The following is an 18,647-nucleotide window of genomic DNA, read 5'->3' on the forward strand; positions in this document are numbered from 1 at the left end:
CCTACAAAATATATATGTTCAATGCAATGCATTGTGATGCTTACAGATGTGAGACTACAGATGTCTGAATGATCTGCTTTCTAAGTTCTTCAAATGTTTCATTATTTTGTGGTACATATGAACTTGTTGTGTTAGGCTCATTCATGTACTTGTTGCCTCTCTAGGTTCCGGTAATATGGTTCATCATCCAGACTCCTTTGATCATATTCTATTTGCACTTTTCTTTTTTACAGATAGGTGCTTCTTTAGAGTTTCTTGATTGTTTAATAAGGTTGCTTGCCACTGTATATTTCATCAGACCACCAAATAAATGCCTCTGTTTAATGAGTATTCATTGTCTGTTCTTGGTATTTTAGTACTTATACGATAGCATGCAGTGTATTGATATTAACATCTTATTGTATCATGGGCTACAGGAGAAGTTGAGTGATGGCAGTTGGAAGTTCATTATTAGCACAGAAGGAACTTGTTATAACAGATATGCACGAGTAATTTAGGTCCAGTCAAATGTCGTCTCCCATTTCTAATTAATACCTACATTTTATATCAACTAATGTATCAGCGTTCCTGTATGCACTACTGTGATAGATATCTGTGGAAATATTTGTATAAAATTTACATTTCGAATCAAGCCCACACTAACACCTGTAATGTATAAACAGGGTGCGCACAGGTCCTTGAAATTCTTGAAAACCCTTGAAATTGAAAGTTCCGTTTTCAAGGCCTTGAAAGTCCTGGAATTTCTTTTCCATCCTTGAGAACCCTTGAATTCTTGGGGTTTTCATGGGGTCCAACTGTGCGACTTGCATTACATAGTGGTTGAGGGTGGTCCCGGCAAGCTTCATTGCTTTCCACAACGCCGGGACCACGAAGTCAAACTTCCTGCGCGAGGAACAGGCGAGAGCACATCTGCCGCGCAATTTTTTTTCCCCTCTGGCTTGCTTTAATTTCGGGCTTGGCCAAAAGCCATAAGTTGCTGGCCACAATGAGGCTAGAGCATCTCGATCTTCTCGGAAAAAAATACAAGTTGTGCCATCATGCTTATTTGTAACAAAAAAGCAGTTACATGAATCTTAACAGTTGAATTTGGTAGTATTTCACTTTTTTGGGGGGTTCGCCTTGGGCTGGATTTATTGGCAACCCACTAAAAACAGGTACAGCCTCATAGCCTGAGCGTTGTCTGTGGGCGACATTGTGCTTTGTTTATCTGTGCATGTGCACTCCGATGCTGTCGACGCTTTGTTTGCTTTTCCCCCTATTTCGGTTGTGGTGCGCATAGTTCAGAATAATGCCTGGGAAATGTAAATTCCAAAGCACCTGGCTCAGCAACGACAATTACAAACTTTGGGTTGCGCCGGATACATCGGACCCTATAGCATAGTCATGGCGTGCTCGCAGTAACGCCAGATCTCTGTAGAGAATCTGAAAGGTTTGTCATACATTTCAGAGCGCATCATATGTGACGTAGTGGACAGGAAAGGTGGAATTTTGAATGTTCCTATAACAAAAGAACTCAGAATAGCTGTGTCCGCAGCGAGGCAGCATTATGGTGCACACTTAGAATCAGAAAAGAAACGGTACCAGGAAAACTCAAAGCAGACAAAAAGGCGCACAATCAGGGAAGAAGTTGAAGGGTTGCAGACGAAGAAAAAGAAGCTTGAGGCAGTTGTTGCCGATTTAACGGCCTCTGCAGATGGATATGCGGAAAAGGCTGAGAGAACTGGTGACATCACGCACGTGGTGAAATCAAACATCTTGAGAAATACCGCAAGAGCAAGAAAGACCGCAAGGCTGAAGAACTCAGCAGCATTAAGACGCAAATAGAAAAGAAACTGAAAGACCTGCCCTGAGCTTCAAAATTTCATCTAGCGAATGAAACTGTATGTGCACTAAGTGAAATCACTTTCCTTTGTTCTGTCCAATAAAATGTAACGTGTGTGAACTACCATATTAAATATTAAAATTTTTTGAAAGGTCCTTGAAAAGTCCTTGAATTTTTTTCTTAGAAACCTGTACGAACCCTGATAAAGTATTATTGCACAGAAGGCAAGAAATTGTGTCAATCCTGTTTTTCAGTGTTCAGAAACATTCTTTCTGAATTGCATTTGTACCAGTCTCTCATAAGGAAGTTCCTCAACAACAAAAAGGTTGCAGAGGATGTGCTTTTAAGATAAATAGATCCCAGAATTACCTGTTTTGACTAAGGGTGTGTGAATACTTGTACTTGAAGCTTTCGAATAGGCACTTCGTAAATACAAGTATTTTTGTACATAATAGCCTTTGAATACTTACGCCTTCAGACTTCTTCACGTTACAGCCATGTGAAGAGGCACCTGCACCAACACAACAAGCGCAAGTGACTGTTTTAGTGCAGGTTCTTCTTTCAAAGCTTCTTTGTAACTTACGAACTCAAGGAACACTTGTCTATTGGCACAGTTAAGTCATGTAGGTGTCTATGTACTAAGTAAAATCTGAACTGGGTATATGGATACATGTGAAGTATGCTGCATGGCATTGTGTTACACTTACGTTACCGCATCCTCAGATATGTTGAGTGGCCTAGGTAATTCATAGCATGTTCCAGCACAATCTGTCAAGTTGTTTCATTGTGTTTTCAAATCGCCAGGAAACAGTTTTAGAACACTGATATCATGTGACACTGACAACACCGTGATACCACAGTCAACTATGGTACCAGTTATGTTGATACCGATTGTGGAAATGTATTATGAATTAACAAGTTGCTTAATTATGTTAAGAGACAGCTGAGGCCAGCTGTGTTGAAGGTTGCAGATATATTTTTGGTAATCAGTTTACAGCACATATTTCGGTGGCCATGGCCACATGATATTTCTTGATGTAACGGCTCAACAAAGTTACAAGTACTTGTTTATTCACTATGCTTACACAAGACTCCTGTGCACAGTAAAATACTCATTAGTGATAAATTGTGAATGTTCAACGTCTCACTAGGACATCTTGTTCTCCAAGTAGAGTGAACATCTTTGTGTGTGAAAAGATGTTTACATATGCACAAGAAAAGCTAATTGCATATTGTCTTTCTGAGTTGTTAATGTCCAGAATTGTTGGGAAGTTCTGTGTGGCTAAGTAGAACCAATATGGTGGATGCCTTGTTTAGTTGTAGCTAAGCTATATTTATGAGGCGTTTAGAACACAAGCGCTGTAAATGCACTCATGAATGAACCTACTCATTTGTGTTCTTGTAATCTTCTTATTGTGCCGGGAATGATTCTTTTCCATACAATTATGTGTAAGCAAGAAGACATTATCGATTCTGTCCTATGTTTACATCATTTTTGTGACGTGCCTGCTCTCTTGACAATAAGTAACACATTGGAGCCCTGATATATCACTTCAGATTCACTTGGGATTTGTGCTAGCCTATGGACCTTTCTTAGATGGAACGGTGCACAGTGACATAAAGCAGGGGTTCTGAAACTTTCTGGCCTTGGGGATGCCCCACCTGCTTTTCCATAGAACCCCTCCCTTCCTCTTTCCACAAATCTGCTTACACACAGACTTACCATAAGGGCTCGTGAATGCTTACAGAGAATGGAAAGGGGGTTAGAGGGGGTCTTACTGCACACTCTATGCTGTGAGCACTGAGAGGCCAGCATGTTTGGGGAGAAGAATGGGGGGGGGGGAGGTGGAGCCTTTGGATCTGCCTCAGTGTTGCCGCCACATCTGGGTTTGGCCTCCGTTATTTAGAATTGAATGTGTTACCTTTATGCGGAACACTTCTGACATTAGACAATGCTGCTATAGTCTAACCAGACCGCAGTATTCATAAATAAATTTAAAAAAATGTCTTCGTATGCCTGACCCCACGCAAAAGTGATAACTAGTGTAAAGGCCTGCCCCAGCCCGAAGTGTCCTACAAACACTTCTTCCACCCAAGAAAGATTGTGGGAAATGGAGCAGACACGGGGGTTATCAGGGCACGCGTGTCAGAATGTATTTTCGGGCAATGAAAACAGAGCGGGGGTCATTGGGAAGGCAAAGAGGATGGGTGTGGAGAAAGAGTGAGTAATGCGGTCCGCAAGGTCATTGTGCCTGCACCCAGTGGACAGTAAGGTTCACATGTGTAGAATTGTGAGTTTTATGTATGTTTGCAAATACACAGCATTCTGCAGCATATGCTGTTATGGACTCATTCCAATAGCTGTTTCAGTTGGCGATATTGTCTGCCGCCACCGCCGGTGTCCGTCGCATCTATTGCCAGGCTATGGACTCTGGAGGATTGGCCAAGAAATGGTTGGATTGTCTTGAAGAAAAGAAAGATTAAGGAGATGTATAAAAAGGCTAGAATTAACAGCATGTATGGCATACCTGATTAAATCAAGCAGGCCAGGCGACTGTTTTTCACCACCACGTTTCAAAGGGGATGCCAAAAAATCATTACCGTCATCATTATTAGCATCGTATCGTGCCATTTGTCATGAGATGCACGCTGCTGAGCATCGATACGTGCATACTTTGCATTGCAGTTGCATGTTGCAGTTGCATAAGTAGTAATACAAGGTAGTTAGTGCTTCCTATCAAGCGTGCAGCTGCTACTAACTATGGGGCGTTGGCTAAAAAATGGATGGGTTGTCTTGAGGAAGAAAAAGGAGATGCTAGAATGAAAAACATGTATGGTATACCTGATTAGATCAAGCAGGCGAGGTGACTGTCACCGCCCCGTTTCAAAGGGGATGTCAATGTTTTTTTTTTTTTCTTTGGCAACATCAACTGGAAAAGGCGAGTGCCGGCTTGGCAGGCTAGACCAGCTGCAGCAAGCAGCAGGATCAGGTTAGAATGAAGGGAGGGGGAAAGGTCACGCCCGCGGCGGCAAGATCGCCAGGTCGAGGGATGCGGGCCCGCCTCGCGCACGCTCGCACACGTGCGCTCGCTCTCGCCTCGCAGTCGCCATGAATTCGAGTGCGGAGTGCGCCAAGCGCAACGCCGCCGCTTCGCATTCCGTCGCGGCGTAGAAGGTGCTTCTGGTTGCTGCTCGCGCAAGAATGACAAAATTTGGGGCGAAATCTCTAGGTTGTCGGCGAGGAAAATTCATTATTTCGAGGGGGTCTCCCGCTGCCACTTTGTTACATAGAGGTCTCAAATACATGTGCTTCTATGGAGTAACGGCGGGGAATAGAAAAACTTCGTTATATCCAGGAATTCGTTATATGGAGGTTCGTTATAAGCAGGTTTAACTGTAGTACAAGGTAGTTTGTGCTTCCTATCAAGCGTGCGGCTCCTACCCATTATGGGGGATTGGCCAAGAAATGGATGGGTTGTCTTGAAGAAAAAGTAGATAGATTAAGGAGATGTATACAAAAATGCTAGAATGAAAAACATGTATAGCGTACCTGATTAGATCAAGCAGGCAAAGTGACTGTTTTTCACCGCCCCATTTCAAAGGGGATGCCAATAAATCATCATTACCGTCATCATCATTAGCATCGTATCGTGCCATTTGTCGCAAGATGCGCGCTGGTTAGTGGCGATACGTGCATACTTTGCATTGCAATTGCATATTATTACACCGGTGGCACGCCATGTTGCAGTTGCATAAGTAGTAATACAAGGTGGTTTGTGCTTCCTATCAAGCTTGCAGCTCCTACCAACTATGGGTCCTTTGCTAAAAAAATGGATGGGTTGTCTTGAGGAAGAAAAAGGAGATGCTAGAATGCTAGAATGAAAAACATGTATGGCATACCTGATTAGATCAAGCAGGCGAGGTGACTGTCACTGCCCCGTTTCAAAGGGGATGTCAATAAATCAGCAGCAGCAGCATCATCGGCATCAAATTGTGCCACTTGTCAGTGGCGTAGCCAGGGGGGGGGGTTGGGGGGGTTCAACCCCCCCCCCCCCCGAAATTTTTTCCGCAACCCCCCCCCCCCCCCACTTACCCGCCCTTTGTTTTCGTCGCTTCGCGCTGACATAATTCATGAAACCGGTGCTACTATCACAATTTCATTCCTGGGCGCTTCCGTTTGGTTGGTAATTTACAGCGAATCATGTCTGCATATGTAAAAAACTGTCACGGTGTTTGTCAAGGCTTTGACACTCTGTGAAGTTTTGGGCGAGAATGTGGCGGCCGCATTCTGAAGCAACAAATGTGCAACAAATGAAGCAACAAATGCGGCAGCCGCATTTTAGATGATGGCGAAAACGCTCGAGGCCCGTTTACATAGATTTAGGTGCACGTAAAAGACCCCAGGTGGTCGAAATCTCCGGTATACATTTCCGCCGCTTCCCTTCAGGTGCCGGTTAGGCCGCGCTCGCGCAGGATCTTAGGCTACGTTCACACTTGGTCTCGAAGCTGTCGGAAGCGGCAAAATCTTGCAAAAATCCGCCCGCCTAGGCGGCAAAACAGGCAGAAAAACAGGCTGCGAGCCAAATCAGTCTCAGGCTGATTTTTTCGCCATGGCGAAGCGGAAACGCGGCGGAAAGTCGTTCTGCTTCACTGCAAGCTACACTAGCATGTAAACAACCGGTCGTAAAATTGAACGTGGCACCAGAAGTGTAGGCTGTAATGCTGATCGACGCGATCAAGAACCAGCCCTTGCTCTACGACAAGAGTGGCACTAAAACGTACTGTCGGCAATACTCGCGATAGTATTCAACGTCGCGCGACCGGAGGTGCGGCAACGAAGCCTTGGCGTGACCCAACTTCTCGCGCTTTTGCAAAGCCAGGCGAACCCACCACCGCCGTTTCCGAGGTGTCCGCGTCTTCCGTTTATTCATTGTCCATTTCTAGAGAACAAGTAGGTAGAAGTATAAAAGCCATTTCTTCTTCCACTTCCACGGCAGACACTAGTTAGGCAGATTCCTCGTTGGCGCTCCATAATTCTCCTCGCACGTGTACGGTATGTTGCAGAAGTCGCGGGGTGCTTTCTCGTCACGTTACATGGGCTTGCCAAAAACCAAAGGTAGCGCCAGTACACAAAACACCAACACCGGAGCAGTGGGAGGCTGCGCTATCCTGCTCGAAGCCTGAAGAACAGCTCAAGCTGATCGACAGAGCTCGCAAGATGGCAAAGGCCACAGGGGCCCTGGACTGAGGGCCCCTGTGGCCTTCAGTCCACGCCGGGAAAACTCCTTTGTAAAAATAAAGTTTTTCATTCATTTCATTCATTCTCGTCGCGACGATAGACTGGGAGCGTAGGTCTCACGTAGGACGCGCAGGCTTTGGCGAGCCCCAACACAAGGGCCAGCCCGGGTTTTAGCTGTGGTGTTCCCGTTGCCCCTTTGGTGTCCTGGAGGCGCCGACAATACGAAATGATGAAATGTTGTTACAACTTGTATATAAAAGCTATTAAAGAAATATTATCACGCCTAGGCACCAATCTGTGACTCAGCGCTACCGCGCCCGTGTGAGGAGAATTACGGAACGCCAACGAGGAATTTACCGAAGGTCGCAGATGACATGCGAAGTTGTGTAAAATGATCACTTTTGATGATGGTACGTGGGTCAAAGAATGAACATACCGCTCGACATAATGCGATAATGAGCGCCACCACGCCGACACACGTACGCAGACTAGATGGATCTGGACGAAAACGGCAGCGGCGGCCGCGGCGCTAGCAAAACAAATGTAAACAACTTGGACAGGCGCGGAAAAAATTTTCCGGCCGCTTTGGCCTTTCCGCCCGCTTGCCGCTTCCCAAGTGTGAACGTAGGTTTAGTCTGCGCGAGAAACGTCTCTTGTTTGCGATTGGGCCCCTATACGGAAGGCTGGTAATTACTGTTGTGTGGTTGAATCCCAAACCAGCAATTACGGAAGGCTGGTAGTTGCTGTTTTGTTGTGGAATCCCAAACCAGCAATGTACACACGAAGGGGTTGATGACAGCAGTGGAATTCCACCGACTGGCAACAGAATTCACGAAACAGACAGCCGACAAGCATGAATTACTGCTGTGCGCAGTACAGCGTAAGTGAACTCTTGTTGCAGGTGCTGACAGTTCTCGTCGGAGTTCACGCGTCCTGAGAAATTGATTATGTTCACTATGCACTGAACAATACCGGAGTTCATTCCTGCATCACTAGTACACCAATCAGTCGAGATTCTGTGAGGTACGAGGCCGCTTCCTGTTTGCACCGGCGTAAGTGAAGCAGAAATGAGTTGCACGCACTACTTAAAATGCGTACACATGCCATATCTACGCTGTGCGGTGAAATATTCTTTACAATTCTGAATCTGTTGACGTAAAGGCAAATGACGGCTGCACGCTCGCACACAGCGGAAGACAGAGCGGCCCATGCACTTGCCGCAGGAAATGCAACCCTGTCGTATGAGGGAGCAGGGCGACGAAAGCTTCGAAAGAAAAAAGAGCCTTACGCGTTTTTGCGCGTATTTAAGTTTTCTAGCGCAAAGACGCAGCGAACAAGCTATTTCTATGGGAGTAGGTATAGCCTGGTCACACGTGCATTTTCACGCGTATAGCCGTCCTTGACTTGTGAAACGCACTTCGCCCCGACGAGGACGACGCCATCTACGCTTAACGGAGATCAACGATTAACGATGTCTTCTCCGATCGGGCGGGTCGTCTCAATGATGCGTTTTCGAGACTGGTCTACTGAATGTCTTTGATATACATGTATTGAGGGTGCTGAAACTACCGACATTTATTATCGATCACGTGACCTAGAGAAAACCAGAAGCTTGCCCCCCCCCCCGGTCGGGCCGGTGAACCCCCCCCGAAAAAAATTTCTGGCTACGCCCCTGCCACTTGTCAAGCGATGTGACATGCGTGCTGCGTAGCATCGATACGTGCAAACTTTGCATTGCAGTTACGTTGTATTCCACCAGGTGTCCTGACATGTAGCAGTTGTATGTTGCATGTAGCTGGCTAGACCTGGTTAACTCGAGCAGGCTGTTTGTCACCGCCCCGTATCAAAGGGGATGCCAATAAAAAATCAACAGCATTGTATCGCGCCACGGGTCAAGGGATGTGACATGTGCACCGTGTAGTCTCGATACCTGTGTTTACCCTTCGGTACACTTTATGGCACCTCCCAAAGCACAAACCGCTGCTGAAAAAGCGAATCGTAGAGCTACGCACACGGCTACAACCAATGTCGGGCTCAGTAGACTGTTGTGCAGAGAGCAGCACAAGCCGTAGTTCACCATTGACACCAGTCGGACAGTTCAGATCATTCTCATGAAAACGATGCTAACAGACTTCGCCGCGAAGAGCCTCTAGTGCGTTGTGCCAAAAATGAAGGTCCTGCCGAGATGCTCCTCTAGCTTACGCTGCGATTGTGCTGGACATGTTACGCAGGCCTGTGACTTTTTGTCCTTAACTGCACCGAGACTCTCTTTGTAGATGTGGGCTATGTTGATGTTAGGCATGTTTCCAAGGGTTTCTATTGCATCGTGTATAGCCTGAAGCTCAAACAATAAGGGGTCTGAAAAGTCCATTGCATAACTTCGAGTGGCTTAGATCTCGGGATGTGTCAGATTTGAGAAAGCTATTTGTCCTCTTTTTGAGTTAACCGCCGCGTCCGTGTGTACCAGACAGCATCCTGTAGGTATGGTCGTTTCAATTGTTGCAATCTGTTGAACGGTACTACAGTAGCTAGCTGTGCAAGTCAGTACATCTGCATCTTTACTGTTTAATGTTTATTTTTTAGTGTTTCGCACATCGGTTGCAGGTAATGGCTGGTGTGCGTATACCCACATGCATGAGTTTTCCTATTTATGCTGAGTTTGTAAGAAATAAACTTTAAATCGTGAGCCAGCACTCGTGTTACGTCTTTGTTTTTTGTCCCTGTTGTTTCGTTCACGCTGTAAGATGCAATCTGTTGAACCCGCTGGCGGAGCTCAGTCGTCTTGTGAGTGGTTATAGATGTACAATTCCATGGTGGAAGATTGTCTAAGTTCGTATAGTCATGGCACAATCTCCACAGAAATAGGAATGGAGCACCACGACTGTCGGTATGTCGCACCTTTTAAAGGGTCCTGAACCACCCCTCGGGCTTGGTGAAAAACCAGTCCACAGATAGCTGGCTGTGAACATCTCAGCCAAATTTTGCAGTTGTGACCGACGCGTGGAGCTCGTAAGCGGAGCGCGAAGTCACCTTTTTTCTCAAACGCCCTCTTTTAACACGAAAGTGTTTTATGCAGGGTCTACGATGAAATTCCTGTAATGGATGTGACGTTCGGCGCCAACAAGCAAAATATGTTTTGTTGACAGAGATGGTACCGCTATCTAGGAGCAGTGAAGCGAAGTACTGCATCGTGACACTAACGAGCACCGACAGAGAGCGCTACGGTAGTCACAGTGCAGCGGAGGCTCCAATGCGTTATTGATGCACTGTCTTACGCGAAGAACAGACGCACGGTCAGTTTTCTCGTGGGAAAAATGGGATGTAATCATCCTAGACGACACACAATATCCTGCGGATGTCCAAAACAAATCCTTACATCCCACATCCTATGAAAGACGTCCCATGGACATCCCATGTGGCACGTAGGATTCAGCGAAGTTCCAACAGTAACAATTGCGGACGTTATTGGGATGTGTTGGCAGAGTTGACTGGCAACACGCTTGAAACGCGCAGAAAACGGCCTAATACGCTGTGCATTTCGTTGTTTTAAATGTATTTCTATACCGACTGAACGAAGCAACCCATATGTCCGCCTGTCACCTAAGAGGATCGCTTTCAAGATAGGGCCCGCAGCAGCGAGCGAATTGACCTTCGTGCTACCTCTCGCTTCAACGCGAACGAATTAGCGGGATCCCCATCGCATATCACTTTCACTGCGCGTCTCGCCTCACCGCAAACTAAGCAGCGGGAACACAGCGCACACGGAGCTATCAGCACTCGCCACACTCTGTCCCATCGCAGATCGCATTCAAGATAGGGCCCGCGTGGCTGCGCCATACCCAGCCGCCGCCGGAGTGCAGTTGATCACGGTTCATAATGGCTCGACGCGGATGGACAAGGTGCCGAAGAGCGGTAACGGCTTATGATTGGAACGTCATATGTAAAAAAAGCAATACTAAAAGAATTATATAGCCACACAGATAGGGAAGAAATTCACAAAGGTACAGCCTCTAAAAGTAACATCAAACATTCTAAAGCTGCGACATAGTGACAATGCGAATACAGACAAACCTCAAAATAACGAACATCAATTTAAGAAACCCAAGATGTAACAATATATTGTCACCCTATCTTAGCCTCACTGAAAATGATGTAGCTTTTTTTGGTGATTTAAAGTGAACTTATCGAAAGGTTTCGATTGAACAAGGTTTTCCGCTATTTCAAGAAACTACTAAGTCTCTATGGCTGGTAAATCTAGCAAAAAACTATGAAAACGTTGGCCGAGGTAGAAGCCATCAATTGCCCATGTCCTTCAGCATGAAAAGTTCAAGCAGCAAAAAAGTGCGCCAATTTAAGTGTCGCCTCTCGCCATTCAGGGTAGTGACAGCCTTTGCCCAAGCCCGTGCTACACCACTGCCACATTGTGTCATAGCTGCTGAAGTGGTCAAATATGTAGGTGCACTTGTCAATGTGGCGCTGTCGTGTTTCCTGATGTGTATTTTCCACGGTGCCACAAACATATTCACAAAATTTACTTTTCGGGCATGTGACTCGAGATGAAAGGTGTATGACAGTTTTATAGCAAAAACACTCCATCATGCGCCGTACTTGCACAACTTTATGCACTAGCGCAATGGATAACGACACCTATGTATTGGATTTCGCTGTGGCCTGGAAGATATAAAAAAAGGCAAGAACCTTGTTCATGTAAGCCCTTATGTCATAAATTTTTGTCTTACTGTGAAATGGTGTTCACAGGGGTGGGACTCCTGCGCCAATTGTGCAATTTTGATACAAACGCTAATTCTTGCGCCAAACACGGAAAATTGACCGAAATTGCGCCACGCTGCGCCAGAATGGCTTCGGCCTGTGTGCTCTGCTCCGGCAGTGGCCGCAAACAGCGAGCGTATTCGTTCTCTGAAAAAGAGTGAGGCCGTTCACATTCTGCACACCGCCGACGGCACTTCCTGCAGTTTCTCGTAGTTTTTGCGCTCATAAAACTGGACTTTTCGGCGCTTCCAGCAAGTGGCCGGCGCGCGACCACTCCCGGCTGTTGTCACTGCTGTCGGAAAGGCTAGGGCCGCTGTATTTAGAGTGTACTCGAATATGGTCGAGTAGGCCGAGTGGCGCGGCACTCCCTAGCTGAGGCACAAAACAACGAAAAGTAGGCAGCGAGCGCAGCGAGCGAACTATATGTTGGGGAGGCGCGCGCCACAGCGGCGGGCATCTCTGTCCCCAGGGCCGGTATATATAACCTTAAGAACTATTCTAGTCTGAGTTTATGATCATATGGGAGAGGCCTTAGCCATTTTCATCTAACACGGACTAATGGTGGGTTCGGAATAAAAAGTCGCAGTTTCGCTCAAAGGCAAAGCATCAATTGTGTTAGCAAATTAGTAGACAAGCTATACAAAGTATAGTAGTTTTATCGGCCCTATAAACTTGGAAACATTGGCTTACGAACATAATTTGTGTAGCCAGCATGGTGTCAGTGTGCACAAGCAAACATGAACACATCACACACGGTGTCCGCGGATGCTCGCTGCTGCTGCGTTAGCAAGCGCGACAGCACAAGCGAGCGAAGTGACCTTCATGCTGTCTATCGCTTCAACATAAACTGAGCGGCAAGAACACAGCACGCTCAAAGCACATATGAGCCCTCTGCAGATTGCTTTCAAGTTGCGGCACGCGCAGCCACGCATTGTACGCAGTTATTGGCGAAGTAGAAGCTGCCCCCCGTCCCTCCTGCCCTGCCTCCCCACTTTCCTCCCTTTCGCATGCGAGATTGCGCTGCGATCATCAGTTCCCCTTGCGCCTGATCGGTAAATACACAGTTGTTGCCGGAGCACAACACCCCCCCCCCCCCCTCCTCCCATCTCCCCACGGCCTTTGGCGCAACAGAGACGGCGCGTTTGCTCTCCGCTTTCCTCCCTCGCGCGCACCAGATTGAGTCGCGATCGTCGGCTCCCCTCACGTGCTTTCACTCGCACATACGGCGCGTGGTCACGGTGTTATCGCCCTTGGACTTTACACGGAACATTACGGCGACGGCAAAAATGCGCCTGGAGCGTCCATATAATTGCTATCGCAATAAAATGCACTGGAGTGTCCATATAGTTGCTGTCACTATAAAAGCAGTTTCACGTTATACCAGCCCAAAGTTTACTGCGGCTATCTGGGTCTGCAGTGATATATGGTGACCCAGAAATTATTTTACCGCGTTGATTGGACCACATGATTTGAGAACATTTTCCGCTATCACCATGAGCGTCGGCGCGAGAATATATAGTTCGATCGTAGTACCACCGATGTTTTCAGCTTTACAGAAAAGCATGCACCGTGCCACCTCTCAACCCACTCTTCTATATTCTTGTAGGCGATAACTGCAAAGCGCGATTCTACTATGCGCTTCATGTTGGTTTATTCTGTGGGTTTATTCTGTGTTTCGTCGTAGTTTCCAAGTGCGCTGCCATATTCCATTATTCCACCAAAATTCAGATGCGGTTGCTTTACAAGCTGCTTCAAAATGAAATTTTATCTTCACCTAATTACTCCAAAATGAAATTTAGTCTGCTCCATGTTACTCCAAAATGCAGTTTTGTCTGCTCCAGATCGCAGTTTTTCTTGCTCCAAAATGACTTTGGGCAGTCCCACCCCTGTGTTCAAGAAATTTTCTGAAGGACTAGGCTTTTGCCGACTAAATCATTAATCAAGGCGTTGTTGAGAAGCCTGCTCGAATCCAATGTGTAATTTCCAGCAATTGCTTGCACTGAACAAATGAATGTAATGATTAAGTTTGTGGGGACTTTTATCACATTGGAGATCAGCATTTACTTGCACCGACAGTACTAGTCAGATGTAACAAGGAGGATGGATAAGGCAGTAAAACTGCTGCAGTTGTAAACTTGTACTGTAACATTATTATGTTTGACAGAGGAGTATGTCTACCTCCAGCTTTGTTTTGCCAATGCGCTCAAATTTATGTGTATGGCCTTGTGTGGCTTCAAGCAGGTGAAGGAGTTCGTCACTTGCCGGTAACCATGTCTCAGGTATTTCCAAGCTGTCTTGTAGTTTCGCTTGTGACAGTCATATATTCAGGCAATAATCTTTCCTTTGTGTTGGCGAGATGTCGCTATGCTGCACTTTTTCACATGGCTGTGCTCAACTATGGGTAGCTGCATAACGGAATGTAAAGTGAACGTCCTTTTCAGCTAAGCATTTTAGCACTATACTTAGCTCACACACAGAAAATATTCACAAGCCACAAACATAGGCTTAGACTTTAAGGTACATGGCTGCAATGACGCTGGTAATTTATCAATGTCGAAATGTGGTACATTATGCCTTTTTCTTTTCAGTAGGGCATGCAAATATTTGAAAGTTAGAATATTCTATTAGAATTGGTTAGTGTTTAATTTGATTCGTAACACACACTTACTATTCTAAATATTTGAATCCCAGAAAATGGCTGCTCTGGGTTCTTTAGGTCAGCTTTGCTGCACTACAGCAGTATTATGCAGCAAAGTATACAGACTGTATTGCGGGGAAGCATATTTAGCGTGCTGTGAAACACATCAAAAGTAAGAAGGGGCCCTAGCCGACACTATCTGCTTAAGCAGCCACACTGCTACCACTTCATGCATCTGGACAACACCAGCCGCCAGGTGGAAACCTCTGCGTCTGCTTAAGTGTCTAGAAACACAGTTTCTAAACTACAAATTTGACCAAATAGCAAGTTTGGCCATGTTTTTAAACCCTCGTTGTAATGTAGTTGAGTACCATCACGATGTTTCAATGAAAAACTGGATTAAAAACCTGGTTTTAGAAGGGGGGAAGGAAAATTTACCACCAACAAACCCAGACATGTCCTCAACAATGAAAGCTTCTGAAGAGACTCCTTCCACATCAGCACTGCCGAAAAACTGTTGAGCTCATCAACCAGTAGCAATATTAATTTGATTTTGCCAGCAATTTTCACTGAAACAAGCACAGGTTTACAGATATGTGCATGATTAAATTTTGGGTCATAAAGAAGATACATTTGAGTGGTAGCATAAGCCTGGTGCCCACTGTTGGCAAGGCTTGCGAAGAGATACCTGCCGATACAAGACCCTAGTGTGTCCCGTGATTAACTCTTTTTGGTGTCTGAAGGAACTGTCACATGCAAGAGGGTGACAAATGGGGCAAGTTGGGCTTGTTGGTAAAGTTTCATAACGAACCGCACAAGAAAGACGGGGACATTTCACCTCCATTTTAAGGTGAGATGTAACTATTACATTGCATGTAGTGCACAAACTGGAAAAATAAATAATACCCTGTCATTTAACGTGGAACCTAAACTACCACTGTCCGTTAATGCAGGCCTTTACATGTTCCGACACAATATGCCGGCACAACTGGACGTGTCATCACCCTGCATGAGGAAGCATGGTATCAGGGCACCCTGATGCAGGAAACAAAGCTGTACCATCTCCCACATGGGTTAAGAACTTGCAGAGGCTATGGGGAGCGCAGAAACTCAAAGTAACAGTAGCTGATCTCGAAGGACACGAGAATGCAGTTCAGAATAACACCAGCCACTCTCTAAGATCATGCTTTTGGATGTTACAGGTGCAGGAAGCAATTTTTATAGCCAGAAAAGTGTACTGGTAGCCGTGGCACCCCAGTAACAGTTCCTTCACAAGAAGGGGAGGGGGGCATATTAAGAAAGAGTCTAAGCCAAACGTATCGGCTCAGCTCGTGACGGTCATGCCAGAGCACACAGAAGGTATTAGTGCTTCCGCACTAGACACACAGCTACAGCAGGGCCGCCGAACAGTGCCATGAATAATAAGAAAAAATACTAGGAACCAAGCATTGCCAGCCAGCATGGCGAGTCTCAGAAGTCGCGTGCTGGATTGCTACTGTGAGAGAAAAAGCCACCAGAATGGCTTCACAGAGTCCGCGGGCAAAACTGGCTGTGTGAAGTAGTGCTCTCTTAGTCAATTTCCTGCCTCCAAGGGGAGGGGCAGTAAGGTCAGCACTCACCCAGCCATGGCAGCGCACAGTTGTCCATATGGATGGGCGCATATGCGGGCCACACGCCCTATCATGGAGGTAAAAAAGCAGGTGCTAAGGATAAGGGAAAGTCGCGACAAGTCGTGCCTTGATGCACATTGTGTTCCCGTGTGCTTAGTGCTGGAGGTTGTGTAATCTAGTTCCAGAAAGGGGGTGAAGCGAGAGGCAGCACGAAGTGTTCGCTCCCTATTGCCGACTCTTTTCATCGCGCCAGTATTGCGGGAGCAAGTTTTCGTGGTCATCGAGTGAGGCCTGTTCATGTTTGCCTGTGCGTGCATCACACCGTGTTAGTTAATTTATTAATGCGAAAGCATTATATGTCTCATGAGGCAGAAAATCTGGCGCGATCAAGCGGAAGTACAAAAAATGGCCAATGCCGTAAAGAATAAAACCACATCAAAAAATGCTAGGATTGACATCACATTTTTCAGGGAGGTTCCTCTAAACAAAGTAAATTAATGGCTCAAAATTGCTACATTTCAGCCAGGGTGGAAATCGAACCTGGGCCTTTGGAGTGCAAGACGAGCACGCTATCAGGAAGGAGGTGGCGCCATGTTACAAGGGTATAAAATGAGTGCGCTGCTTCCCACGCGTCACTGGCTTTCCAGATTTCATCAGTGCCGTCTCTACTGTGGTGGACTCTGAAGCGTCTATGTCAGCCACAACTGTGAAACGTGAAGACGACGATGAAGAAGACATAATTACGATAGACCTAACATTAGACATAGAGGATCGCATAGCTTGAAATAAAATTCTTTGTCCTGCAGCAAAATGGCCCCAATGTTTCTGGTCTGCGACCAATGTATACGGAAACACACACATCGAATCAGCAGGGAGAACTTTATTGCATTTTAAAAACACCAATCGAAAACATTTCACCAAAGGGACTGCAATGCTTTCGCATTCCCGTATGTGAGCAGTCTTAAGTGTCTTCTTAATTTTTTTAGTAAGTGAATGTTTACTGAAATTTTTAAGGCCGATAACACCATGAACCTCACTTTATGTAGTAGCCTAAGCTTTACGAACGCTATCAATGCTTTAGCATTTGGGCAAAACTGCAACATCACTATCTGCGATGCTTTTAGACGAAACTGTATCTGATTTAACGCTTGAATGCTATTAAGGACTGTTCATGCAGGACAGGGGTGGTAGCATGGGCCTGACGGTCTAGAGCTCGACGAGCATGGAGGGGCCCAGGCAGAGACGAAAGGCGATCCACGTAACGAGTAACAAAACGTTTAATACATCGTTACAGAGCAGCCAGCTCTACAAGCCTCCTCTTGGACAGCAACACACAGTCAAGCTTGCTCAAAAGCTGAAGGCTAAAGTTCGTTGGCGGGGGCGGGATTTATAGAGTCCACAACGCCCTCACTCCGGTGGAAGGAGAGAGTGAACGCTCTCCACGCTTGCGGCCGCCGCTCAATACACGAAGAAAGCTCAACGGTTCTTCTAACCACCACTGGTACAGCACAGGGAAAGGCACTGATGCGCACACATGCACATACAGACACCGCCGGCGTCTTCTTTGACAAAAGCTCGTGCGAAGCTTAACATCTTCTCCTCTCCTATCTTCTTTTCCCTCACTCTCCCCCTCCCCGTTCGCACTGAGCTGTGCTCCCTCAAGGGCTGCAGAAGATTGCGTCAACTTTTCACTTCATAAGAACTACTACTCTCTCTCGCCGTTGCGTTTTTCTAGGCTGGCTTCTTTAACGGTCGCAGACGGCTTGGCGTATTCAAGACCTCCGGGCTTTCACCATTGCTTTGGCGGCGCGACATGAACAGACCTCTCCCTGTTTGCAAACAGCGTGACATTACCGCGAACGTCCCTCGCATCTGCTGCAAGTAAGTGCTGGTTGGCAAAATCGTTAATGGGACCTGCTCTCTCTGCATAAGAGCGCTGCTTGCATATCAACTGCCACGATCGTAATTCGGGCATATTTCTATTTTTTGAAGCGAAAGCTTCTACGAAGTGCGCATAGAAAGTATGATCGTCCCCGTTTTACCGACACAATAACGTAGCGTTGTTGCCGAGTGCAAGGTTCCCTTAAGTCAGCATGTATTGATTTCGTAAGAATGTGCCTGTTCCGTAGGTCAAAGAGCCACAAAAATTTATTACCCTTCGAAAGCAAACATTTTATCACAGAAGATGCACATTTTCTCGGTGCCGAAATTGTACTTGGTTTATAAATGACAGGTCTTTGGACAAAAATTTGTATTGAATTGTCGTGAAGATACTAATTTGTGCCCCATTTACACTGTAGTGGTAAGCGATATACAAAATGAACTTCGTCTACAACTATCAGCCATACCCATCACGGCGGCTCAGTGGAGCCGTACCCAGTGGCGGTGCCTAAATTCAAATGAGGGAGGAATGCAAAAACACCTGTTACCGTTCAAGAAACCCCAGGCGGTCAAAACTGAACCGGAGCCTTTCCTTAAAGTATCCCCCAAAGCGGCTGTGCAGCTTAGGGATCTTGAACATCGTAATTTATTTCATTTTAATCATTAGGCATGGCCATGTGAATGTAC

The 18,647-nt window shown here is 46.2% G+C and overlaps 3 protein-coding genes across 4 annotated transcripts in view; 2 read left to right on the forward strand and 1 right to left on the reverse strand.

The window, feature by feature from the left end:
• Nucleotides 1-18,647, forward strand: part of LOC119453871 (zinc finger protein 675-like) — a 2,199,134-nt gene that overhangs the window by 932,064 nt on the left and 1,248,423 nt on the right. The gene's annotated exons all lie outside the window — the stretch shown is intronic.
• The window catches only part of LOC119454549 (gastrula zinc finger protein XlCGF57.1-like), a 1,708,166-nt gene that overhangs the window by 568,183 nt on the left and 1,121,336 nt on the right, over nucleotides 1-18,647 (forward strand). The window lies entirely within an intron of this gene.
• Nucleotides 1-18,647, reverse strand: part of LOC119453877 (gastrula zinc finger protein XlCGF8.2DB) — a 439,553-nt gene that overhangs the window by 7,048 nt on the left and 413,858 nt on the right. Inside the window, exon 4 of one of the 2 annotated variants that reach the window (XM_049666991.1) lies at nucleotides 2,293-2,333. The exons of the other annotated variant lie outside the window; for it this stretch is intronic. Coding sequence (XP_049522948.1) covers nucleotides 2,293-2,333 — 41 coding nt within the window. The remainder of the gene's footprint in view (nucleotides 1-2,292; nucleotides 2,334-18,647) is intronic. 2 annotated transcript variants of the gene reach the window in all.

Source organism: Dermacentor silvarum, chromosome 5 (assembly GCF_013339745.2).
Source record: "Dermacentor silvarum isolate Dsil-2018 chromosome 5, BIME_Dsil_1.4, whole genome shotgun sequence".
NCBI classification, from domain to species: domain Eukaryota; kingdom Metazoa; phylum Arthropoda; class Arachnida; order Ixodida; family Ixodidae; genus Dermacentor; species Dermacentor silvarum.